The sequence below is a fragment of the Aquarana catesbeiana genome, linkage group LG08 (assembly GCF_042186555.1).
Source record: "Aquarana catesbeiana isolate 2022-GZ linkage group LG08, ASM4218655v1, whole genome shotgun sequence".
In the NCBI taxonomy this organism is placed as follows: domain Eukaryota; kingdom Metazoa; phylum Chordata; class Amphibia; order Anura; family Ranidae; genus Aquarana; species Aquarana catesbeiana.
This window is the reverse complement of record NC_133331.1, coordinates 246,161,733-246,189,485: the sequence shown is the minus strand read 5'-3', so window position 1 is coordinate 246,189,485 and position 27,753 is coordinate 246,161,733. Positions and strand designations below refer to the sequence as shown.

General features: G+C 45.4%; 1 protein-coding gene across 2 annotated transcripts in view; it reads left to right on the top strand.

Moving 5' to 3' along the window:
- SMTNL1 (smoothelin like 1) overlaps positions 1 to 27,753 on the top strand; it is a 396,202-nt gene that overhangs the window by 147,173 nt on the left and 221,276 nt on the right. Inside the window, exons 4-5 of one of the 2 annotated variants that reach the window (XM_073596980.1) lie at positions 26,931 to 27,062; positions 27,152 to 27,259. The exons of the other annotated variant lie outside the window; for it this stretch is intronic. Of the exons in view, the coding sequence (XP_073453081.1) occupies positions 26,931 to 27,050 (120 nt within the window). The 3' untranslated portion in view covers positions 27,051 to 27,062; positions 27,152 to 27,259. Of the gene's footprint in view, positions 1 to 26,930; positions 27,063 to 27,151; positions 27,260 to 27,753 lie in introns of those variants that run through there. 2 annotated transcript variants of the gene reach the window in all.

Below are 27,753 nucleotides of genomic sequence, written 5' to 3'. Positions count from 1 at the left end.
CTCCCTGCCTCTCCACCCTCAATAATAACCCCCCTCCCTGCTTCTTCACCCTCAATAATAACTCCCCTCCCTGCTTCTCCACCCTTAGCAATAACCCCCCTCCCTGCCTCTCCACCCTCAATAATAACCCCCCTCCCTTCTTCTCCACCCTTAGCAATAACCCCCCTCCCTGCCTCTTCACCCTCAAAAATAACCCCCCTCCCTGCTTCTCCACCCTCAGCAATACCCCCCCTCCCTGCCTCTCCACCTTCAATAATAACCCCTCTCCCCGCTTCTACACCCTTATTAATAACCCCCCTCCCCACTTCTCCACCTTCAATAATAAACCCCCTCCTTGCTTCTTCATCCTTAAAAATAACCCCATCCCCGCGTTACCCACAATAATAACCCTCCTCCTCGCCTCTCCACCCCCAACAATAACCCCTCTCCCTGCCTCTCCACCCTCAATAAAAACCCTCCTTTCTGCAGAAACAGCAGTGCACTGATGGTTAATGAGTGACAATGTAGTATGAAGGGGGGCTGTGTAATGATGGGGGTAGTATGTGGGAGGGGTCCTGTGTAATAATGGGGTAGTATGGGGGAGGGGTCCTGTGTAATAATGGGGGTAGTATGGGGGAGGGGACTTGTGCAGTAATATAACCCCCTCCCTGCTTCTGCACCCTCAATAATAACCCTCCTCCCTGCCTCTCCACCCTCAATAATAAGCCCCTCCCTGCTTCTCCACCCTCAATAATAACCCCCCCGCCTCTCCACCCTCAATAGTAACCCCCCTCCCTGCCTCTCCACCCTCAATAATAACCCCCCTGCCTGCCTCTCCACCCTCAATAATAACCTCCCTCCACACTTTTCCACCATCAATAATAACCTCCCTTCCTGCTTCTCCACCCTTAATAATAACCCTTCTCCCTGCTTCTCCACCCTCAATAATAACCCCCCTCCCTGCCTCTCCACCCTCAATAATAACCCCCTCCCTGCCTCTCCACCCTCAATAATAACCCCCCCTCCCTGCCTCTCCACCCTCAATTATAAGCCCCTCCCTGCTTCACCACCCTCAATAATAACCCCCGCCTCTCCACCCTCAATAATAACTCCCTCCCTGCCTATCCACCCTCAATAATAACCCCCCTCCCTGCCTCTCCACCTTCAATAATAACCCTCCTCCACACTTTTCCATCCTCAATAATAACCCCCCTCCCTGCTTCTCCACCCTCAATAATAACCCCCTCTCCCTGCTTCTTCACCCTCAATAATAACCCCCCTCCCTGCTTCTCCACCCTTAGCAATAACCCCCCTCCCTGCCTCTCCACCCTCAATAATAATCCCCCTCCCTGCTTCTTCACCCTCAATAATAACCCCCCTCCCTGCTTCTCCACCCTCAGCAATACCCCCCTCCCTGCCTCTCCACCTTCAATAATAACCCCTCTCCCCGCTTCTACACCCTTATTAATAACCCCCCTCCCCGCTTCTCCACCTTCAATAACAACTAGGGTTGCCACCTGTCCGGGATTCACCCGGACAGTACGGGTTTTGAAACATGTGTCTGGGTCTCTGGCCGCCTGAGACCCGGGCACATTATTCAGACCCGCCGGTGGCTCTGTGCGGCGTGCCTTGCCTACACAGGTGGACCTCTAATTAACTTCCCCGACGAATCATAGTAATGGAATGGCGCAGTTGTGCGGGGTATCTTTGTTCCCGCATGCCACCCGTGAGCTCCACTTTTCATGAGAGAGCAGACCCGACATCTCTCCCGCTGTCCCCAGCTGCAGGACACAGACACGGTGCAGAGAGAGTGCTGTGGAGTGAACCCGCCCCTCCTCCTCCTGCTGCTGTGTTGTTTTCCTGTGTACACAGAGGAAGAGGAGGGGGGGAAAAGGCTCACCATGCTGCCGACAACGCTGCCGGACTGAGATCATTTATCAACAAATCCACAGTGAGTCTTCCAGAGGATGGGGGGCATGAACAAGAGGGTGAGGGGGGAACTAGCCCACAGTTCACTTTGAGTAATGGGGGGGGGGATATCTTCTAGGGGGCACTTTAATACCTGTGCTACAAGGGGGCTTGGATATGAAATCCAGACCCCTTAGCACATATCATCTCCCCCCAATATTAAAGAGATGTCTACCTTGGTACCCCACAAGAGATGTGAAAAATTGCTCCAGGTGCCCATACTAGAGCCCCCCTTCCAAGCAAGTTAGTGGAGCAAAGTGTGGATTCCAGGTAACAGGACAGGTTAACACTATGAAAACACAGGAACGCGCTGTGCGTTCTGTACGATTCATATGTGACCCGGTTGCAATTTCAGCCCAACTATGTCTGCAGTCTCTGATTATCTCCTGTACTATGTCTGCAGTCTCTGATCATCTCCTGTACTATGTCTGCAGTCTCTGATCATCTCCTGTACAATGTCCGCAGTCTCTGATCATCTCCTGTACTATGTCCTCAGTCTCTGATCATCTCCTGTACTATGTCTGCAGTCTCTGATCATCTCCTGTACAATGTCTGCAGTCTCTGATCATCTCCTGTACTATGTCCTCAGTCTCTGATCATCTCCTGTACTATGTCTGCAGTCTCTGATCATCTCCTGTATTATGTCTGCAGTCTCTGATCATCTCCTGTACTATGTCTGCAGTCTCTGATCATCTTCTGTACTATGTCTGCAGTCTCTGATCATCTCCTGTACTATGTCTGCAGTCTCTGATCATCTCCTGTACTATGTCTGCAGTCTCTGATCATCTCCTGTACTATGTCTGCAGTCTCTGATCATCTCCTGTACTATGTCTGCAGTCTCTGACCATCTCCTGTATTATGTCTGCTGTCTCTGATTATCTCCTGTATTATGTCTGCAGTCTCTGACCATCTCCTGTATCATGTATGCAGTCTCTGACCATCTCCTGTATTATGTCTGCAGTCTCTGATCATCTCCTGTATCATGTCTGCAGTCTCTGACCATCTCCTGTATTATGTCTGCAGTCTCTGATCATCTCCTGTATCATGTCTGCAGTCTCTGACCATCTCCTGTACTTTGTCTGCAGTCTCTGACCATCTCCTGTACTATGTCTGCACTCTCTGACCATCTCCTGTGCTATGTCTGCAGTCTCTGATCATCTCCTGTACTATGTCTGCAGTCTCTGACCATCTCCTGTATTATGTCTGCAGTCTCTGACCATCTCCTGTATTATGTCTGCAGTCTCTGACCATCTGCTGTACTATGTCTGCAGTCTCTTACCATCTCCTGTATCATGTATGCAGTTTCTTACCATCTCCTGTACTATGTCTGCAGTCTCTGACCATCTCCTGTATCATGTATGCAGTCTCTGACCATCTCCTGTATTATGTCTGCAATCTCTGATCATCTCCTGTATCATGTCTGCAGTCTCTGATCATCTCCTGTACTTTGCAGTCTCTGACCATCTCCTGTACTATGTCTGCACTCTCTGACCATCTCATGTGCTATGTCTGCAGTCTCTGACCATCTCCTGTATCATGTCTGCAGTCTCTGACCATCTCCTGTACTATGTTGGCAGTCTCTGACCATCTCCTGTACTATGTCTGCAGTCTCTGACCATCTTTTGTACCATGTCTGCAGTCTCTGATCATCTCCTGTATTATGTCTGCAGTCTCTGACCTTCTCCTTTATCATGTATGCAGTCTCTGACCATCTCCTGTATCATGTCTGCAGTCTCTGACCATCTCCTGTATCATGTCTGCAGTCTCTGACCATCTCCTGTATCATGTCTGCAGTCTCTGACCATCTCCTGTACTATGTCTGCAGTCTCTGACCATCCCCTGTATCATGTATGCAGTTTCTTTCTCCTGTACTATATCTGCAGTTTCTTACCATCTCCTGTACTATGTCTGCAGTCTCTGACCATCTCCTGTATCATGTATGCAGTCTCTGACCATCTCCTGAATCATGTCTGCAGTCTCTGACCATCTCCTGTATCATGTATGCAGTCTCTGACCATCTCCTGTACTATGTCTACACCCACTGTTCACTGCTGCGCGTGCCACATCACTACTCCCCTAGGGCACACAGAGGTGTCCCGGGTATTTTACCATCTTATAATGTAAAAAAAAATGCCAAGCCCCGCTGAAGTGTTCGGGTTTGGCTCAAAGAAAAGGTGGCAACCCTAATAATAACCCCCCTCCCTGCTCCTTCATCCTCTCCACCCTCAATAAAAACCCTCCTTTCTGCAGAAACAGCAGTGCACTGATGGTTAATGAGTGACAATGTAGTATGGAGGGGGGCTGTGTAATGATGGGGGTAGTATGGGGGAGGGGTCCTGTGTAATAATGGGGGTAGTATGGGGCAGGGGTCCTGTGTAATAATGGGGGTAGTATAGGGGAGGGGACTTGTGTAGTGATATAACCCCCCCTCCCTGCTTCTCCACCCTCAATAATAACCCTCACCCTGCCTCTCCACCCTCAATAATAACCTCCCTGCCTGCCTCTCCACCCTCAATAATAACCTCCCTCCACACTTCTCCACCCTCAATAATAACCTCCCTCTCTGCTTCTCCACCCTCAATAATAACCCCCCTCCCTACCTCTCCACCCTCAATAATAACCCCCTCCCTGCCTCTCCACCCTCAATAATAACCCCCCTCCCTGCTTCTCCACCCTCAATAATAACCCCCTCCCTGCTTCTCCACCCTCAATAATAACCCCCTCTCCCCACTTCTCCACCCTCAATAATAAGCCCCTCCCTGCTTCTCCACCCTCAATAATAAGTCGCTCCCTGCTTCTCCACCCTCAATATTAAGCCCCTCCCTGCTTCTCCACCCTCAATAATAAGCCCCTCCCTGCTTCTCCACCCTCAATAATAACCCCTCCCTGCCTCTCCACCCTCAATAATAACCCCCCTCCCTGCCTCTCCACCCTCAATAATAACCTCCCTCCACGCTTCTCCACCCTCAATAATAACCCCCCTCCCTGCTTCTCCACCCTCAATAATAACCCCTCTCTCTGCTTCTCCACCCTCAATAATAACCCTCCTCCACACTTTTACATCCTCAATAATAACCCCCCTCACTGCTTCTCCACCCTCAATAATAACCTCTTCTCCCCGCTTCTTGACCCTCAATAATAACCCCCTTTCCCTGCTTCTCCACCCTTAGCAATAACCCCCCTCCCTGCCTCTCCACCCTCAATAATAAACCCCCTCCCTGTTTCTTCACCCTCAATAATAACCCCCCTCCCTGCTTCTCCACCCTTAGCAATAACCCCCCTCCCTGCCTCTCCACCCTCAATAATAACCCCCCTCCCTGCTTCTCCACCCTTAGCAATAACCCCCCTCCCTGCCTCTTCACCCTCAAAAATAACCCCCCTCCCTGCTTCTTCACCCTCAGCAATACCCCCTCTCCCTGCCTCTCCACCTTCAATAATAACCCCTCTCCCCGCTTGTACACCCTTATTAATAACCCCCCTCCCCACTTCTCCACCTTCAATAATAACCCCTCTCCCTGCTTCTTCATCCTTAATAATAACCCCCCTCCCTGCGTTACCCACAATAATAACCCTCCTCCTTTCCTCTCCATCCCCAACAATAACCCCTCTCCCTGCCTCGCCAAACTAAATAAAAACCCTCCTTTCTGCAGAAACAGCAGTGCACTGATGGTTAATGAGTGACAATGTAGTATGGAGAGGGGCTGTGTAATGATGGGGGTAGTATGGGGGAGGGGTCCTGTGTAATAATGCGGGGTAGTATGGGGGAAGGGTCCTGTGTAATAATGGGGGTAGTATGGGGGAGGGGGACTTGTGTAGTGATGGGGGTAGTATGGGGGAGGGGGTCCTGTGTAATGATGTGGGAGGGGGGTCCGGTAAATGGGGGTAGTATGGGGAATTGGGGTCCTATGTAGTGATCTGGGTAGTATGGGGCAGGAGGGGGAGGTTTCACAGGAGTCCTGTGTAATGATGGGTGGGTGAAATTGCATGGGGGGGCCCAAGAAAATGTTTGCCCAGGGTCCAATCAATATTAAAGATGGCCCTATATCCACGGGGTCCATATCCGGGAGAATTTATTTTGCGTGTCCAGTAGGATGCTGGACAATTTCTCATTAACCTCCCTGACAGTATTCCCGAGTGTGGCTCGAGGTTAAATTTCAGCACCATTAGCGGTAACCCCGAGCCACACTCGGGATTACATCTCAGAATCCAGAAGCGGTATACTTACCTTGTCCCCAGGATCCTGCAATGTCCCCCCGCGCTGTCTGCGGCCTCCGTCCTCTGCCTGAAGCCTCTCTGTGCCAGGCTCCATTCCCTGCAAGCGTCGCAACGCACAGGGGCGGAGCCTGGCGGCAAATTCAAAAAAATTTAATAATCATAACACATACAGTACTGTAATCTTACAGATTACAGTACTGTATGAAATCATTTCACTTGCCTTTTGTCCCCAGTGCTTTGGCCCATGCCCTGCATGCAGTTTTATATTACATATACTGTTCATTCTGCCTGGAAACCTGAGATTGTCCATAGCAACCAAAAAGTGTCACTTTATGTCAAAAGTGGCTTTAGACCAGCTAGAAAACAGCCATAGTAAATTAGAACACTTGCAGAATTGAGAGATAGTGAATTGTGGGGAAATGTATTTTATTATTATATTATTCTATTTTTTTAATTATTTATATTTATTTATCATATTATAATTTATGATTTTGTGTTTCAAACTTCATCATACCCAGGATATCTACTAGACTCTTGTTGGACAGATCTAAGTGTGTTACTGCTAAGAATTACAGACCTACAATATAAAACGCCAAATTTCTATGCAAAATAATTGTTGACCAACAATTACGAACATAGTGACGTACGACGAGCCAATAAAAAGGAAGTTCAATAATCATGCGCCACCCTTTGGGCTCCTTCTGCTAATCTCGTGTTTATCTCGTATTAGTAGAAGTTTGGTGAGTGATGATTCGCGCTTTTCAGCCTCGTGCTTTTCAGTTCGTTTCTGCTTTTCAGGTTGTGCTTGTCGGTTCATATCTGTTTTTCGGTGCGCGCTTGTCAGGTCGTTTCTGTTTTTCAGTGCGTTCCCTTTATAGTTCGCTTCTGATTTTCAGTGCATGCTTGTCCGGTCATTTCTGATATTCAGGTCATGCTTGTCAGGTCCTTTCTGATTTTCAGTGCGTTCTGTCAGTTCGTTCTGAGCAGCCACTCATTTACTAGCCATGTGGCGTTCTCGCTGGAGAGATCGTGCTGTTGTTGGGCTTGGCGTTATTGCTTTGACCCAAGTCCAGTCCATGAACAGGGGGAGGAGGAGTTCTTGGACCAAGAATTGGTTGCTTAATCGTGACCAATTCTGTCATATGCCTTTGCTGCGGGAGCTCCAGGAGAATCCTGATGATTTCAGGAATTATCTCTGGATGATGGACCCGGTCTTTCACCGTCTATTGGGTTTGCTGTCCCCTTATATTATGAAGCATGCGGCAAGTCATCCCTCCTGAGCAAAGGCTCGTCGCCACCTTGTGGTGCTTGGCAATGGGGAGAAGTCTCCAGGACCTCAAGTTGACGACTGGGATCTCCCCCCAGGCTCTGGGAATCATTATTCCAGAGACCTTTTCTGCCATCATTCAAGTTCTGCAGAAGGACTATATTTGGGTAAGTTTTATCCTTTAACATCACATTCTATGTATTTATTGTTTGTTAACTTATGGTATTCATTTCTTCATTCCATAATTACTATGATTGTAATATGCTGTGAATCTCCTCTTTGTCCTCATGCATGCTGTAAGCTTCTAATGCTCATTTTTTGTCCTTCATGCATATTTGCCTTCACTAACATCCTCAGCATGCTATCCTGGGCCCATACACACCTAGCCTAGTAACTTAACAATGTTTTTTGTCAGCTACATTTTAGTGCTTACCCTAAACACCCCCTAAAATGTGTCCAAATGTTATTGTTGACCTTAAATTCAGGCAGAGTTAAAGAGGCTATTTTTTTGGGGCCCAAACTCATTTAGAACCCTCCCTCCCCCCAACTGCTAAGTTAACCGATACCAATACTCTATCTGCTGACTTTGCCAAACCCATACACACTATACCCACCTCTTTTGTGGTCATATTTATGGATGAATTCACCAAAGCATGTAGTGCAAGTGCCTGCCTGAATATTTTCAAATGGTACTGTTTAAAGTTTTGTTCTCCTATTATCTTGATAGGTAATTTTAGAATGTAAAAATGTGCTTTAATTTGGACAGTGTGTATTCATATTTTTTGATTATGACACTTCTTACCTGTCCAGTGGGCTGCCAGTAGTGTAAGTAAGGAGGGGCTGGCCAAAGTAACACACATTGTTTATGCATTCAGCTCTCAATGACGTGTAGAGGGTTACCTGTTCAAAACATCTACTCATCCCCCCACCATAAATTTTTTCCAATGGGCCACCAGAGGGGGTGATAAATCTGATAAGTTGACCTTATACATTTGTCTTTAAATACTCATTTCAATAAATGTTATACTTATGTTGGCCAAGAATGTTTGTGTCTAATCAAGCAGATTAGACACAAACATTCAATGGTATGTGCAAAAGTACTATTTTTTTTCTTGTTTGACTCCACTGTTTCCTTCCAACCCACAGGAATGGCAGACTGTGGCTTCCCAGTTTTTCCACCAGTGGGACTTTCCCAATTGTGGTGGTGCTATGGATGGGAAGCACATAAGGATCATCCCACCACCCATCCTTCGGGGTCGTACTACCATAATTATAAGGGGTTTAGTAGTATTGTGATGTTGGCGGTGGTGACAGCCAGTTATGAGTTCATCTACCAGGATGTTGGGAAGAACGGCCGAAACTCTGACGGAGGAGTTTTACTGGCGTCAACAAAATGGCACCTTGGGGTTGCCACTAGGGATGAGCTTCGAGTTCGAGTCGAACTCATGTTCGACTCGAACATTGGCTGTTCGCAAGTTCGCCGAACAGCGAACAATTTGGGGTGTTCGCGGCAAATTAGAATACCGCGGAACATCCTTTAAAAGTCTATGGGAGAAATCAAAAGTGCTAATTTTAAAGGCTAATATGCAAGTTATTGTCATAAAAAGTGTTTGGGGACCTGGGTCCTGCCCCAGGGGACATGGATCAATGGAAAAAAAAGTTTTAAAAACGGCCGTTTTTTCAGGAGCAGTGATTTTAATAATGCTTAAAGTCAAACAATAAAAGTGTAATATCCCTTTAAATTTCGTACCTGGGGGGTGTCTATAGTATGCCTGTAAAGGGGCGCATGTTTCCTGTGTTTAGAACAGTCTGACAGCAAAATGACATTTTGAAGGAAAAAACTCATTTAAAACTACCCGCGGCTATTAATGCATTGCCGACAATACACATAGAAGTTCATTGATAAAAACGGCATGGGAATTCCCCAAAGGGGAACCCCGAACCAAAATTAAAAAAAAAAATGACGTGGGAGTCCCCCTAAATTCCATACCAGGCCCTTCAGGTCTGGTATGGATATTAAGGGGAACCCCGGCCAAAAATTTTAAAAAAAAATGACGTGGGGTTCCCCCTAAATTCCATACCAGACCCTTCAGGTCTGGTATGGATTTTAAGGGGAACCCCGCGCCAAAAAAAAAAAAAAAAAAAACGTGGGGTCCCCTCAAAAATCCATACCAGACCCTTATCCGAGCACGCAACCTGGCAGGCCGCAGGAAAAGAGGGGGGGACGAGAGTGCGGCCCCCCCCTCCTGAACCGTACCAGGCCACATGCCCTCAACATTGGGAGGGTGCTTTGGGGTAGCCCCCCAAAACACCTTGTCCCCATGTTGATGAGGACAAGGGCCTCATCCCCACAACCCTGGCCGGTGGTTGTGGGGGTCTGAGGGCGGGGGGCTTATCGGAATCTGGAAGCCCCCTTTAACAAGGGGACCCCCAGATCCCGGCCCCCCCCTGTGTGAAATGGTAAGGGGGTACAAAAGTACCCCTACCATTTCACTAAAAAACTGTCAAAAATGTTAAAAATGACAAGAGACAGTTTTTGACAATTCCTTTATTTAAATACTTCTTCTTTCTTCTATCTTCCTTCATCTTCTGGTTCTTCTGGCTCTTCTGGTTCTTCCTCTGGCGTTCTCGTCCAGCATCTCCTCCGCGGCGTCTTCTATCTTCTTCTCCTCGGGCCGCTCCGCACCCATGGCATGGGGGGAGGCTCCCGCTCTTCTCTTCTTCTTCATCTTCTTCTCTTCTTCTCTTCTTCTATTCTTCTCTTCTTCATTTTCTTCTCCGGGCCGCTCCGCACCCATGCTGGCATGGGGGGGAGGCTCCCGCTCTTCTCTTCATCTTCTTCATCTTCTTCTCTTCTTCTTTTCTTCTCTTCTTCTCTTCTTCTCTTCTTCATTTTCTTCTCCGGGCCGCTCCGCACCCATGCTGGCATGGAGGGAGGCTCCCGCTGTGTGACGGTGCTCCTCGTCTGACAGTTCTTAAATAACGGGGGGCGGGCCACCCGGTGACCCTACTCCCCTCTGACGCACGGTGACTTGACGGGACTTCCCTGTGACGTCACGGGGAATGCCACAGGGAAGTCCCGTCATGTCCCGTGCGCCAGAGGGGGGCGGGGTCACCGGGTGGCCCCGCCCCCCGTTATTTAAGAACTGTCAGACGAGGAGCGCCGTCACACAGCGGGAGCCTCTCTCCATGCCAGCATGGGTGCGGAGCGGCCCGGAGAAGAAAATGAAGAAGAGAAGAAGAGAAGAAGAGAAGAAAAGAAGAAGAGAAGAAGATGAAGAAGATGAAGAGAAGTGCGGGAGCCTCCCCCCCATGCCAGCATGGGTGCGGAGCGGCCCGGAGAAGAAAATGAAGAAGAGAAGAAAAGAAGAAGAGAAGAAGAGAAGAAGATGAAGAAGAAGAGAAGAGCGGGAGCCTCCCCCCATGCCATGGGTGCGGAGCGGCCCGAGGAGAAGAAGATAGAAGACGCCATGGAGGAGATGCTGGACGAGAACGCCGGAGGAAGAACCAGAAGAGCCAGAAGAACCAGAAGAACCAGAAGATGAAGGAAGATAGAAGAAAGAAGAAGTATTTAAATAAAGGAATTGTCAAAAACTGTCTCTTGTCATTTTTAACATTTTTGACAGTTTTTTAGTGAAATGGTAGGCCCCTTACCATTTCACACGGGGGGGGCCGGGATCTGGGGGTCCCCTTGTTAAAGGGGGCTCCCAGATTCCGATAAGCCCCCCGCCCGCAGACCCCCACAACCACCGGCCAGGGTTGTGGGGATGAGGCCCTTGTCCTCATCAACATGGGGACAAGGTGTTTTGGGGGCTACCCCAAAGCACCCTCCCAATGTTGAGGGCATGTGGCCTGGTACGGTTCAGGAGGGGGGGCCGCACTCTCGTCCCCCCCTCTTTTCCTGCGGCCTGCCAGGTTGCGTGCTCAGATAAGGGTCTGGTATGGATTTTTGGGGGGACCCCACGCCGTTTTTTTTTTTTTTTTTTTTGGCGCGGGGTTCCCCTTAAAATCCATACCAGACCTGAAGGGTCTGGTATGGAATTTAGGGGGAACCCCACGTCATTTTTTTTTTTAAATTTTGGCCGGGGTTCCCCTTAATATCCATACCAGACCTGAAGGGCCTGGTATGGAATTTAGGGGGATTCCCACGTCATTTTTTTTTTTTAATTTTGGTTCGGGGTTCCCCTTTGGGGAATTCCCATGCCGTTTTTATCAATGAACTTCTATGTGTATTGTCGGCAATGCAATAGCCGCGGGTAGTTTTAAATTAGTTTTTTCCTTCAAAATGTCATTTTGCTGTCAGACTGTTCTAAACACAGGAAACATGCGCCCCTTTACAGGCATACTATAGACACCCCCCAGGTACGAAATTTAAAGGGATATTACACTTTTATTGTTTGACTTTAAGCATTATTAAAATCACTGCTCCTCAAAAAACGGCCGTTTTTAAAACTTTTTTTTGCATTGATCCATGTCCCCTGGGGCAGGACCCAGGTCCCCAAACACTTTTTTACGACAATAACTTGCATATTAGCCTTTAAAATTAGCACTTTTGATTATTCATGTTCGTGTCCCATAGACTTTAACGGTGTTCGCGTGTTCGAACGAACTTTTTTCCTGTTCGCATGTTCTGGTGCGAACCGAACAGGGGGGTGTTCGGCTCATCCCTAGTTGCCACCTCCGGAGGAGAATGTTGAGGGCCTCAATTTCGTGTTTGTTTCGGATGAGGCCTTTGCTCTGGGGGAACATCTGATGAAGCCGTTCCCCATAAGGAACATGACCCCAGAGCAGAGGGTTTTTAATTACCGGCTAGCACATGCCAGAAGAGTGGTGGAGAATGCCTTTGGCATAATGGCCAGCCGGTTCAGGATTTTCCTTATGTCCATCAACCTGGCCGAATATAAACTTAACCACGTTGTGTTGAGCTGCTGCATTCTGCACAACTACCTAAGAAAGAATGCAGCCAGCTATCTGGCCTCATTTGTGACTGAGGCCGACTTTTCATCAGAACCTGCAGCAATGATGGCGCTCGAAAGTAGACGTCCTGGCTTACCCCCCAAAGTGCCCACAAAGTCAGGCAAAAATATGTAGATGGGTAGGGGGGCAATTGCTTTACAACAAAATCTTGCGGATGTGCAATAATTTTTTTTATTTAAAATAAACTCATATTTCATTTGAATTACTGTTTGTGTTTCTTATCTGTCTCCTAGGTTCTCAAATGGGCTTTTTAATTTTGGCCATTTTCTTCAATAGTGCAAACGTAACTTATTTGATACATGAGGTGACAATCTCTTCTTCAGCTAATTATTATGTTGTGCTGTGGGTCTGCTACACACACACAATGTTATTGTTGTTAATGTATGTAATTAATTAATGATAAAAATATTTATCCGTTTCAACTCCTTGAATTAATTGCTTGGAGTCCCTAAAATGTCCTGATTTTGGCACATTTTACAGCACATCGTCACTGTAACAAATACACTGGTATAAGTATAAAACAGTATAAAACATTTTACTCCAAGCACATTGACATGTGCTTTATAAATGTTTTTTGAACAAACCAACATCTTGGTGTATAATATGTATGTTTGGCATTAATTTGCCCTTTTTGGGACTAAACAGACATGTTTAAAAACATAACATACACATCCCCAACTCAGGAACTTACAAGGTTCAACGATGCTAAAGTGAAGGCCATATGAGACATTGGTATGTCAAAACTGTGTTGATCTTGCCTTCATCAGATGGGGTGAGCTCACCCCTTCAAAAGCCAAATTTTGAAGATGCACACAAATTGGGACTCAAAATTTGGATTTCCCTCATGATCCCATGTCTAAAATGTGTGTCTTTTCCCTACATCTATTTTGCTAAAGCCCCAAAACACACAGTGTGTCAACATGTGCTATCTCCCATCATGGGATATCAAAGTACGCGTTTTGTGGTTGCAACCCCTTCCTCCAAAACTAAAGTAGGTGAGGGGAAGGGGTTGTACCCCCGAAACACGTCCATTGATCCCCCCATGATGGGAGCTAGCACATGTTGACACACTGGGGCTTATTTCAGAAAGGCCAATCCACTTTGCACTACAAGTGCACTTTCAAGTGCACTAGCATTGCACTTGTAGTGCAAAGTGGTTTTGCCTTTTTGAATTAACCCCCAGTGTGTCAACATGTGCTAGCTCCCATCATGGGGGATCAATGGATATGTTTCGGGGGTGCAACCCCTTCCTCTCACCTATTTTAGTTTGGAGGAAGGGGTTGCACCCACAAAACGCGTACATTGATATCCCATGATGGGAGATAGCACATGTTAAAACACTTTGTGCATCTTTAAAATTTGGCTTTGCGATTCCTTAAAAACTGTAAAAACACATACAACATAACTTTAAAATGTAATTTTGGTTTAGATTTTCCCTAAAATACCGATGATGTTGCTCAGTCATTTTTGAACATCATGGATGTTTTTTTTCATTTCTTCCAAATCACGATTACAAACCATGATCTCCCTGATCAGGATTTGTACGCTTGCACTGCTGAAGTGAGTTTCTTCTTCCACAACATCCACATCAGCTAAAAATTAAAAAAACACACCATGTATTATAAATATGCAGGCATCCATCTATTACCTGAAGCTGTGGTCTCAGACACTGACCCATTGTCGACACCATTTCTACCACTTCACCCAGCACTTAATGAACATCTGCATCCACATTTTCAGGGTGTGTGGTGAGTTGCCTTTCTTCATTCGGTGTGGGGTTACTGGTGTCCTCAGATGTCCCTATTCTTTTCTCCCCTATGTGAATACAAAAGAGGTATACTTAGCAGACAGATATGTTAGGCTAGAAATAGTAATATGAAACATTGCTTGGAAGTATCTTCCAATTGTTTGTTTTGGCAAAGTTCCAAGCTGAATACATGATTTTTTCCCTTTCAAAAGCTGGAATACTTACCTATTTTGTGGAAGTTTCACACATGGAGAGACCCCTAGTATATACTGGAGCACCTGTGTGGGACACCATAACAAGGGTGTTATGGTGTCCCACACTAGTGCTCCTGCGTCCAGATGTGTAAACAGCTGCTAAGTGTGCTCTCCTTACACTGAATAAAGTTGTAATTTCATTATAATTTCAAACACATGTAGACAACAATATAATAAACTTATTTTAATCTAAATAAGCCTGAACAAATGTAGTTAGCCTGCATCTGCCCAAAACTATGTATTAGTGGTTGAACGAACAATGTTTAATACGAACAATTCCTGTGTCCACGAACCTCAAACTTGGCATTTTAAACTGTACAGCAGTAAAGAAAAGCACATGGACCAGCACAAACTAATAATAATAATAGGAACACACGACAAATACTTACTTTTTTGCAGCACTTTCCTGATCTTTCTATACTGATCTTGCTCCCTCAATTTCAGGTCTGACCAGCGTTTCCTCAATTGATCCTTGGATCGTCGTACCCCAAAAATTCCTGTGCAGACTTCTGACAACTTTAGCCATGATCTTGGCCTTTCTCACATTAGGGTTTCTGTACGGCCCATGATTCCCATCATAGTCTGTCCTCTTTAAAATGTCCACCATCTCCACCATCTCTTCAAAGGACATATTTAAGGCCTTATATCTCCTCCTGGATCTGGAACTGCCTTGCTCCGGGCTTTCCTCATTGCTGATAACAGCACACACCTGCTGTGTCTCCGCCATGTGCTCTCCCACTGCCCGGTAAGGGAAGAGGCGGGGAATACACTAGAAAGAAGGACAGGGGCGGAGTTTCATGCATGCGCAGTGTATATAAAGCATAACACACGGGTAATGTAACGGATGTACCTACGGTCTGTGAGTGGAGGACGGAGGATCATTATCGCCGATCGTTCAAACGAAGGTACAATTGTAAATTGCATCAGTGGTTAGTGGCCTATACTGATTATAGATTGAGGCAATATTGGGACAAGATTATGAGAGTTTAGCCTGACATTAACGTTTGTCTTGTGTTGTGTCTTGCAGATAAAATGGTTGATAAATTTACGGCCCCAGGTTTCTTGCCTGACTTTATCAAAAATACCGGGAGCTGCCATGTCTCTGGCAAGTAAAATGCAAGGACTATTCAAACAAGATAAAGAGGAAGGCAGCGATGGAGAAACTGTTGGAATTAGTGAAGCCTGTGTATCCAACGGCAGACATCAACTATTTGAAGCTCAAAATTGGTAGCCTGGAGAGCACATATAATAGGGAGTGCAAGAAAGTCCAGGATTCCCAGAGACTCGGAGCAGCAGCAGATGACGTAAATGTCCCCACACTGTGGTACTACAACAGCCTGCGTTTTTTGTCCGACCAGACGGAACCCAGGCCATCACTCTCAACACTTCCTTCAACATCAACTGAGGCTCCTAAGGTCCAACCTGGGCCTTCCACCCAGGAAGAAGATGTGGAGGAGCCCAGCTTGACCCAGGTATAGCATTGTTGAACATATTTCTTGTCAAAAATTGAATGATGTTAACTAGATGTTATTGATCACAAATTTCTGATTTAACAAAGTGGTTTACATATCAATACAGTAGTAGCCAAAAATGACTGGGACAAGAATGAAAAATGCTGGGGTCAGAATGATAGTCTTTTCTATTTGTTAACATTCAATTTGCAACAGTCATGAGCTCAAAATTGTGTGTGACTGATGACCAAAAACCTAAAACTATGTACCATTTTTATACACAGGAAAGTCTCAGCCTCAGCCAAGAGGAGGCTGTGGCAAGCAGCCCGACAGAATCGCAGGTTCCTCCCCTCCGCCCTCCAACCAAAAGGACCAGGAAGTCAAGCACCTGGAGGAGGCCACGGCTGCTTCTCTTCGACATGCTACAGCTTCAATTAGCATGGCTCCCAATGGCCAGGAGGCATTTGGATGCGTCACAGCCAATAAATTAAAACAAATGGAGGCGGCCTAGCGCACTGTATGCAAGGAAATAATTCTTTAGGCCCTAAACAAGGGGATGAGGGGCAAACTCACCCATCAAACACACCTCTGTGAGTTGGACCATGCTCTTCCACCACCTCTATCAACAACACAGCCACCCCACCCACCACAGCAGCATGGAAGGAAGTCTGGAAGGAAAGTGTTGAGAGTGATGGCCTGGGTTTGGTGTGGTCTGGCAAAAAACACAGGCTGTTGGAAGACCACAGCCTCGGTACATATATGTCATCTGCTGCTGCTCCCGATCTCTCGGAGTCCTGGACCGTATTGTGCTCCCTGTTAAATGGACTCCTCAGGTTAACAATTTGGACAGTCAAATGATTGATGTCTGCCCTGGGGTACAAAGGCTTCACCAATTCCAACTGTTTTTTCATTGTGGCCTTCCTCTTTATTTTGATATGACATTGTGCTCCCTATTAAATTAAGCCTTTTTGTTTTGACAAATACTTGGCTATGTGTTTTACTTCAAAAAGGATAGTTTGTTTTTGAGTAGGCAGGTACATTTCAAAAATACAATGTCAAATTAACAAGGGACACCAACATAGTTGTATTTTTGAGGTTAAAAAATACAACATAATAATGGTGTTGTGGTAACTTGACACACAAAACTAAAAAAAAATATTCTGGGGATCACTAGAAAAAAAAATATTCTGGAGATCATTAGAAAAAAAAATTAAAAAATATTATTCTGGAGATCACTAGAAAAAAAACAGAAAAAACATTATTCTGGAGATCACTAGAAAAAAAAGAAAAAATAAGTTTGTCAGAACTCTGTGAATATCAGCAGCAAAGGAGCTTTGTTATTATACGATTATAAAGAAGAAGAGAATGCGCTGCATTGAGAGATTTCATAGTTTGCTGCATCACGAATGTGATATCTCCATTATGAACACTAGTTTTACAAGACCGAGCGCTTCTGCCTCGTACTTGATTCCGAGCATGCGTGTTTGTACTTTGGACTTTTGTCCGACTGACTTGTGTACACACGATAGGAAAGTCCAACAACACACATTTGTTGGCGTAAAGTCTGACAACAAATGCCTGATGGAGCACACACACGGTCGGACTTACCGCCAACAAGCTCACATCCAACATTTCCCGACGGAAAATCCGATCGTGTGTACGCGGCATAAAGGTGGGCTACACATGATGGGTTCAGGTACCATCTGGTAACTGTTTTGAATTCAGACTTGATAGTATTCACATTAATAGAGCAAGAGGCTATTGTGGCGCAGATTTGCAACCAATCTGCTTTATCTCTGGTGCCCAGGAGGTCTGTCTCCCACTTGGAAAGGTAAGCGTGATCGGTGTGGTGGTTGGAAATGTTCAATTGAGAGCAGGGATGTGTGGTGAGGTCAGTGGCTGGTGAGGCACTGGCTAGTATCAGAACCAGATACACACAGGTTGCATACGCTGCAAACGTTAGAGCGAGAGAAAAAATTCTAGCACTAGACCTCCTCTGTACCTCTAAACATGTAACCTGTAAAATATTTTAAAGCTTCACCTATGGAGATTTTTAAGTACTGAAGTTTGGCGCCATTCCAAAAGCATGGGCAGTTTTAAAGCGTGACATATCAGGTATCTATTTACTCGGCGTAACATCATCTTTCATAGTATACAAAAAAATCGTGTTAACTTTAGTGTTTTTTTTTTCATTCATGAAACAGTTTCTTTCCAAAAAAAACACGTTTAAAAAATTTCTGCACAAATACTGTTCAACATAAAAAGTTGCAATGACCACCATTTTATTCCCTAGGGTGTCTGCTAAAACAATATATGTGATATTTGGGGGTTCTAAGTAATTTTCTAACAAAAAAATATGATTTTACATGTAGGAGAGAAGTGTCAGAATTGGGTTGGGTGGCAAGGGGTTAATTATATAAGTAAGTAATATACAAATAATTATTATACATATATTGTTTTTAAGGTAATTTACAATATTTTCAAAAACTGTACTCAAGCAGGTGGCTTAACGGACAAATTACTGATGTTTGAAGTTATAACTTCAAACCAGGAATTTCACTGTAAATCGATAAATAATACATTATTATGTTATAACATATAGCATAATAATATATGATTTACCTTGATTAAAACAGTACCTTTTCAGCAGCAGAAGATTCTCATTCTCCCTTTTAACTGTGTGAGAAAAACATTGAATTGTGGATAAATCTTATACCCATAAACCCATGTTTTTTCCTTGTAGTTAAGAGGGCTGGGCTGGAAGGGAGCATTTGTCTCTTAGACACATGCCTCCTTTTATGACCCTGCAGTGAGAGGAGAGCCTCCACTGCAGCATTTTTATTAGACAGCTGGGGCCAATGGCAGTTTACCATTGGTCCAAGGCTCCAAGCTGTCCATTGAGCTCAGTGCCTCTGAAAGGAAGTGAGAGGCACTGTGAGCTCATCCTCTCAGTCTGCTGCAAACAGAGTGTGCCAGCTTGTCTTTAAACTGGCCGCTCTGTATGAAGCTTCTGACAGGCTGCACAAGGAGCCCCGTATCTTCGGAACCATAGGTCCCAGGAGCCCTACAGGTCGCCAAGCTATGGCCCTTGAAGTTTGATGGTTTTGTTTTTTTATGCTCATGGCTCTACCTCGCCTGTCTCCCCTGACTGCACATCCCTGATTGAGAGTAGAGAATAAAAATCAGTTTAGGGGAGAGAAGTGGTGGTGGCATATAATGTTCAAATAATGATAGCTGACTCGTAAGGTTATTATATTAGTGAATATGGTGGAGGGACAGTTTTTTCTTGTAAGAATCAAAATATTTTGGAAGATGGGGCCATTGAGAAAAGAATGGGCGCAAAGAAACTTATGGAGGTGCCACCAATGGAAGGCTCCTGGGGACTCTAGTCCCGGAGTAAACATTGGGTTAGCAAGGAGGAATGAGAGTGGAAAATGTGGTGAAAGCAATTTGCTAAAGTATTTGGTGGAGTTCCAAATAGCAAGGATATGTCTCATAAGAGGGCTTATTGAAGTAGGTCGAGATTTAGGTGGGAGCCAAAAGAGTGAACAAACAGCAACTGGTGAGCAACAGAAAGCCTCCAAATCTATTGACAGAGGAGCCTGTCGGGAAGCTTATAGGGAGGTCAGCAGGGCAACTTGTGCAGCTGCAAAGTATTTGCTGAAATTAGGGACTTTTATGGGTAAACATTGCATGTCGGGAGACCCAAGGTTTTTTATTAGACCATATGAAACAAGATACAGGTATGTGATTCTGAAAGGATCTCAACACATACGATGGTGTCAGGGAAATGGCCGTATTGTGGGCAATTCCGCCAGTAACCGTCATGGTTGCACCAGACGAGTTTCCGTGCTCTTGCGCGTGCGCAGATGCGCGACAGCCAGGACACGGCGGTCTGTGCGCACCGGTGCACGCGCATGCCGTGACAATTGTAGGCGCACCCCTGGCCTATTTAAACCTACCACCAATGCTGCATACACATGACCGGACTTTCTGGAAAACTAGGTCCGACAGAATTAGTCCGTCGGACAATCCGATCGTGTGTGGGCTAGTCCGATCATTTTTTGGGGAAAAAATCCAATGGACGTAGACATAGAACATGTTTCAAATCTGTCCAATGGTCTAAAAATCGGGAAAACTGTTCGTCTGTGTGCTGGTCCGACGGACCAATTACAATGCAAGGAAAGCTATTGGCTACTGGCTATTGAACTTCCTTTTTTTTGTCCCGTTTACGTCATCACGTACAAAACGAACAGACTTTTGACCGAACTTAGTCCATTCATGTGTGGCCAAGTCCGTTCGTTTTGAAAGTCTGTCGGACCTCTGCCGAAAGTCAGTCGGAAGACCGTCGGACCTAGTTTGCCGGAAAGTCTGGTCGTGTGTACGTGGCATGACACTTGCAGTTTGCTGGATTATCAACAGCTTCCTGTGTTCCTGTGCCTTGTATACCCTGAAGACCCCTGGCTTGACCTCTGCTTGGCTTGACCTGTGATCCTGTCTATCTCCTCACTCTGACCTCAGCTTAGCTGACTACTCTTCGATCCTCTGCTCTCTGTGTATGACCCGGCTTGTTCCTGCACTCCTCTCGGACTGTCTCCTGGCATATGACCCCTGGCCTGGCTGCGGACCCTGTTCCTGGTTTACCCTGTTGTTCCTTACTCAAGACTTCTCTTCGCATGGCTGCCCACACTGCCCAGCGCACTCCAGCCATTTACTGCCAACCAGCCAGCCTGCAGCATTTCCGGCAACCCGTGCACCTTTGGGCACCGCATCCCCTGCATCACTCCCAGGGGAGCGCTGCACTCAGCCACTAGGGATGCCATCTCAGCAACCCGGCCTCACACCAGAGACTTCACAGATGGGATGGGGACTGGGATAGTGCAGAATAAGTATAGTAGTTTCGCCAGTATGGTCATTTTGGTAGCGTTGATCTTTCCTATCCAACAGAAGTGATAGTGAGACCACCTAGAGAAGAGGGCTTTTAATTCACAGTAAAGGGGGATGTAGTTGGCAGTGTATAGGGCCTGGTAAGAACATGTGAGATTAATTTCTAGGTAATTAACCACTTGCTTACTGGGCACTAAAACCCCCTTCCTGCCCAGGCCAATTTTCAGCTTTTAACGCTTTTACTCTTTGAATGACAATTGCACGTTCATGCAACATTGTACCCAAATGAAATTTTTATCTTCTTTTTCCCACAAATAGACCATTTTGGTGGTATTTAATTGTTAAAAAATGAAAAAAGACCCAAAAATTTGAAAAAAAACCCCCACAGTTTTATGTTTTGTTGTGAAATTTTGCAAACATGTAATTTTTTTTTGATAGATGGCACTGATAGCTGGCACTGATGGGTGGCAGTGATGGGCACTGGTAGGTGACACCGATAGGCAGCACTGCTAGGTGACACTGATGAGGCACTGATTTGCACCACTAGTGGACATTGAGAGATGGCACTGGTGGGCATTGATAGGGGCACTGATTGGAGGCACTGATATGCACTGGTGGGCACTGATTGGTGGCACTGGTGTGCAGAGATGAGGTGGCTGTGCCTCTTCCTCTTTGGGACTGATGTCCCTTTCACTGAAGCCAGCGAATGGCCTTTTTTTCTCCTCATGCGAAAAAAAAAGATAACCGATCTTCTGTTTACATCACGTGATCAGCTGTGATTGGCTGACAGTTGATCACATAGTAGGGGGCTGGGATCTCATTGACTCTGTGATCACAGAGCGCGCTGCGCGCGCACCTCAGGGGGCACGCAAGGAGCGTGCCTTTGGCCTCCCGGTTATGTAGGCCCGCGCTGTAGCCGTCATTTGGCTATAGCACGGACGGGAAGGAGTTAAGGTGGGTGGAAGCCCATACAAATTTAAAATTTTGCTTCAAGGAGGTGAACTCTGCATCAGGAAGTGTGATACTAAGAGCCATATACTTGTTTTCATTAATGGAGAGACCCAATATGTCTGAAAATTAGGTAGAGTGGTTTGCGGTTGGGTTAGAGTAGGTCGTCAGCAAATGGGCTCATTTTGTATGAATTAGGTCCCAATTCAATGCCTTGGATATCAAGGTTAGATCTGATGAGGCAGCCAGTGGCTCCAAAGCTAAAAAGAACAGGATTGGAGTGATCCAGCTGCTGCTGTTTCAGAGAGAATTCTCTGGTCTGCTGAAGCTGAACAGCCGTCAAAAGAAAAAAAAGACGGGTAGTCTGCCAAGTATCACAACATTCTTCAGTGGGGGGAAGTTATTTATAAACCATCAATAAACTTGTGGTTCTTGGCAGTCCATTTGGCACTCTTTGAAGTTGTAGAGCTTTGAGACTCTGCTTACTGAATAAGGTTGTCTCTTGACTTGCGCTGTGCACCATTCTGGATTTTGATAAAGAAATCTCCTTTTTGCCCTCCTTTTTTTCTCCCTTTGATGACAACACTCTGCTGAGGGCTGAGTCCTTTCCTGTGGACCCACTCATCTCTACCACAGTTCCTGACGTCCCTTTCCAGCCTCCATCTTCACTCCTGGGAGTTCCAGATTAGCAGGATCTCACAGCCCATTTAGACCCTCTGTATCGGGGGGTCATGGGGTTCTGGTAAGCGGCCAGGCTCTTTATTTATGGCGGTGGACCCATACACCTAGGATTCCACTCAATTGAATAACCCGGGATTGTCAATCACTTTTTTGGGGTTTCTCCATATGGACTATTCCTTTATTATTTCACATTTATATTTCTAATTCTGTATATATTATACACGGACTTATTTTTTAAATATTCTTTGCACTAATTGTGATATATTATTGCATAGATTGTATATGTACTCACCAAGAGGGCCTGTGCATTCCCCCAATTTTATATAGTGTGCTACACCACACACATATATATTTGTTGTATTTTGGATTTTCTTTAGGTCGTGGCACCCTTCAGCCACACACACACTAATTTGTTTAGTGCGAGTCACCAATTTTTCCCATTTACGTTGTGTGTTTGTGTCACATTTAGGACATCGCAGCTTATATTTTACATGTTTTTGCAGTTATTTTTTCTTTTTTTCCATTAAGTAAATTTACCAACATTGGCCCTGGTTTATTGGGGCAAGCATAACATTTTTTGCTTCTTGGGCCTATCATTGAGGAGAAGGTTAAGTTCGGATTGCTTCGTGTTTATTTGTTTCCATAGTGATGTGGATTGTGACGTCTTGAATTTTGTTTTCAATTGAGTTAGTGTGTTGGAGAGTGACTGGATTTTAGCTTCCCTCTCTTTTTCGTAGGGGAGGAGACGGAAGCTGCATTTTCAGTAAAATAGTTAGAGAGGACCGAATCGCCTCAGTTGTGTCTTTAACCACTTGCCGACCTGCTCACGCAGATATACTGCGGCAGGTGGGCTCTCCTGCGACAACTGATGTACCTGTATGTCAGTCCGCATAAGCAGGATAGAATGAATAGAATGTATAGTATAGTATATAGTATAGTATGTATAGTATAGTATGTATGGTCTCAAGCTCTAGGGTTTAACTCTCGCCATGCATCTACCAAATCATATTCTGTTAAAAGATCATTAAAGCGTTGCGGTTGATGTTTCCGGTTGAGTTTTGAGATGATGTAGAGGTAGAGGAGGACCTATCTAGATTCCCGTCCAGGACCATATTACTATCCCCCATCACAATAATGCCCTGTACACATAGTCGGATTTTCCGATGGAAAATGTCCGATCGGAGCGTGTTGTCGGATATTCCGACCGTGTGTGGGCTCCATCGGACATTTTCCATTGGATTTTCCCACACACAAAGTTTGAGAGCAGGCTATAAATTTTCTGACAACAAAATTCGATCGCGTCAATTCCGACCGTGTGTGGCCAGTTCCGACGCACAAAGTGCCACGCATGCTCAGAAGAAATTCCAAGACGGAACAGCTCGGTCTGGTAAAATTAGCGTTCGGAATGGATAGAGCACTTTCTGCACGCTGCAATGTAAAAAATGGTTTAATACAGCGCACTCTCTTCTTCTTTATAATGTGAGAAGAATGAAGTAGTTTTGCTGCTTATATTCACACAGACTTCTCACAAACTTCTTTCTTTATTATTTATTGTGATTCCCTCAATATATTTTGATTTGTCACATCTGACCAATTTTTTTTTTGGTTTATTTTTAATTGTCACAATTTTTTTTTCAAGGCTGTTTTTTTTTCTCTAATTTTGTTTGCTTTTTAATAAAGAATATTTTTGGGTGTGCTTTGTGTGTCAAGTTACCACAACACCATTGATATCTTGTATTATTTAATCTCAATGAGATTGTTTGGTGTTGGTGTCTCTTGTTAATTTCACATAGTATTTTTGAAATGTACCTGCCTCCTCACCAACGAACTGTTTTTTTTGAAGGAAAACACACATAGGCAAGTATAATTGAACCAAAAATTCCTTTATTAAGGGCTCACAACCAAACAAAGAGGGAGGCAACACTGGAGAAACAGCAGAAATTGGTGAAGCCTTTGGTCCCCAGGGCATACATCAATTATTTTCAAGCAAAATTGGTGGCCTGAGTCCATATCTAAGGGAGTGCAGTCTGGTCCCGAAGTCCCAGAGATCATGAAAGCAGCAGATGACATCTGTGTCCCCAGGCTGTGGTCATACAAGAGGCTGCATCTTTTGTCAGACCAGACTGAACCCAGGTCATCACTTTCTGGTCTTCCTTCCACGCTTCCTTCCACGCTGTGGCTCTGGTGGTGGAGTTGTGACAGCAGGAGGAGGAGGAGGATGGTCCAACTCAATCACGTCAGTCTTGGGTGTGATTTTGCCACTCACCCCCTTACTTAGGACTTTATAAATAAGTTTCTCACACATGAGGCGTTGACCCACCTGCATGCCCTTCAGTTCGGTGGCAGCCATGCAGGCAAAGGCCTCTTTAGGAGTGGATAAGGCTCTGAGGGACGCAGAAGCCTCCTGAATGAGCCTGAGTGCTGAATCCTGCATATGAGTCGCCTTCCTCTGTGTTTTGTATGGAAGGTGGAGGGGAGGAACCTGCGATTCTGTCAGGCTGTGACTGGTCCCAGGCTTCTCCTGGCTGCAACTTAGCCCCGCCTCCTCCTGGCTGCCACTTACCCCTGCCTCCTCCTGGCTGCCACATTCCACAGCCTCCTCCTGTGTGCCACATTCCAGAGCCTCCTCCTGGCTGAGGTCTTCCTGTGTATGAAAAAGGGACAGCTTTAGTTTTTTATTCATCAATCACACACAATTGTCACCTCATGACTGTTGCAAATTGAATGTTAACAAATATAACTGATGATCATTCTGAGCCCAGCATTTTTCATTCTTGTCCCAAATATTTTGGTCCACTACTGTCTATTGATATGTAAAACACTTTATTAAATCAGCAATTAGTGATCAATAATGACATCTAGTAAAGATCATTTATTTCTTGACCAGAAATCTGTAGAAGAATGCTATACCTGGCTCCATCTGGGCTCCTCCACTTCTTCCTGGCTGGAAGTCCCAGGTTGGACATCGGAAGCCTCAGCTGGGGTGGAAGGAAGAGTGGAAGGAATGGTTGAGAGGGATTCCCTGACTCCAGTCTGGTCTGACAGAAATCGCAGTCTCTCATAGTACCACAGTCTGGGGACATAAATGTCATCTGCTCCAGCTCTGGATCTCTGGGAATCCGTGACCTTCTTGCACTCCCTTAGATAAGTGCTCCTCAGGCCACCAATTTTCGCTTTTAAATAGGGGATGGTTGCTGTGGGGACCATCGGCTTCACCAACTACAGCAGTTTCTCCAGGGCTGCCTGCCTCTTTTGTTTATGATTATAATGCGGGTGTTTGACCTGCCACAGACAGAGCAGCTCCCTGTACTTGTCTATGAACAGGGGGAGGAAGTTGTGGTCATTGAAGCCATCCATTTTAACTGCAAGACACAACACAAGACAAACCCTAATGTCAGGCAAAACTCTCCTAATCTTGTTACAATATAGGCCTCAATCTAGAGGCAGTATAGGCCCAAGTTTAGATCTTACCTTCGTTATCACGATCGGCGCCTCCTATACTCACACACACAGATCGTACATACTACGCATGCATGTTACGCTTTATACACACTGCGCATGCGTGTAACTCCGCCCGCCCCTGACGTTCATTCTAGTCTATTCCCCGTTCTGCGCAGTGGGGGAAGAGCCCATGGCGGAGAAACAGCAGGTGCGTGCTACTTACAGCAACGAAGAGGAGGAAAGCCCGGAGCCGGAAACGTCTGGATCCAGAAGGAGAAGATTTAAGGCCTCAAATATGTCCTTTGGGGAGATGTTGGAGATGGTCGATATCCCGAAGAAGGCCGACTATGACGGGAAGTATGGACCTTACCCCAACCCCAATGTCCGAAAGGCCAAGATCATGGCGAAAGTGGTCAAGAGTCTGCACCGGAATTTCGGGGTACGACGATCGAAAGATCAGCTCAGGAAACGGCGGTCAGACCTCAAATTAAGAGAACACGAGCAGTACAGAAAGATCCGGAGAGTGCTGCAAAAAAGTAAGTAGTTGTGCTGTGTTCCTAGTCTTTTTGTGTTTATTACGTTCGTGCTGATCCATGTGCTTTTCTTAACTGTTGTACAGTTTAAAATGGCAACTTTCATGTTCATGGGCACATTATTCGTTCATATCAAATATTTTTCTTTCGGCCTATAAAACACCATTGTTTTGGCCATATGCATTTGACCACATTTTTTAGGGCCTACTTGTATGAAAATAATTTGGTTGTGTAGATGGGTTTGTTACTAGAATGAAATGCAAACTAGATTCTGTGTAAGGAGAGGACACTCAGCAGCTGTTTACACATCTGGACTCTGGAGCACTGGTGTGGGACACAAGAACACCCTTTTTATTAGGGGGTCCACACATGTGCTCCAGTGTATACTACAGGGGGGTCTCCATCTGTGAAGCTTGTACAAGACAGGTAAAGTATTGAAGCTTGACGAAGGACACTAAAAATTCTACATCTTGGAACTCTGCCAAAATAGACAATTGTACCCCACTTCCAAGCAATGTTTCATATTTATAGTTCTGCCATAAAATATCTGTGTGCTAAGTATACCATTTTTTTTTTACATAGGGGAGAAAAGACTCGGAGGACACCCCTCATCCGAGGAGACCAGAGACCCCCCACCTCTGGAAGAAGGGGAAATCCCCCAAAGACAAGAAGAGCAGGAGGAGGAAGACGTGGTGGAACTAGTCACCACAACAGGTGAGTGTCTGCGACCACAGGCTCAGGTAAGAGATGGATGCCAGCATATTTATAATACATGTTTTTTTTTTTTTTTTCTATCTTTTTAGGTGATCGTAATGTTGTGGATCCAGGGCATTTTACCTCGGAAAGTGCACAGATCCTGATTGGAGAGATCATGGGGTGTAATGTTGTATTGGAAAACATCAAGGAATAAGAACATCATTGATGTTTTGGGGAGAGTTCAAAACCCCTCCAAATCCCTTTCTTTTATGGTGTGCTACAATTTTTACATTTTTTGTCGAATTGTAGAAAAGCCAAATTTTGAAGAGGCACACAGTGTGTCAACATGTGCTATCTGCCATCACAGGAGATCAATGGACGCGTTTTGGGGGTGCAACCCCTTCCTCAATAATAAAGTAGCTGAGAGGAAGGGGTTGCTCCCCCAAAACACGTCCCTTGATCCCCCATGATGGCAGCTAGCACATGTTGACATTCGGCTATTTGTGTGCATCTTCAAAATTTGGCTTTTCCGGGGGTGACTTCACCCCATCTGAATGCAATATCAAACACAGTTCCTAAATACTCATGTCTGATATTGCCTTCAAGTTCTACCAAAAGTGAACTTTGTAAGTGGACATTTCTACTTTTTCTAATGTGACCCCAAAAATTGTTATGCAACAAACATGTTGGTTTGTTTTAAAAAACTTTT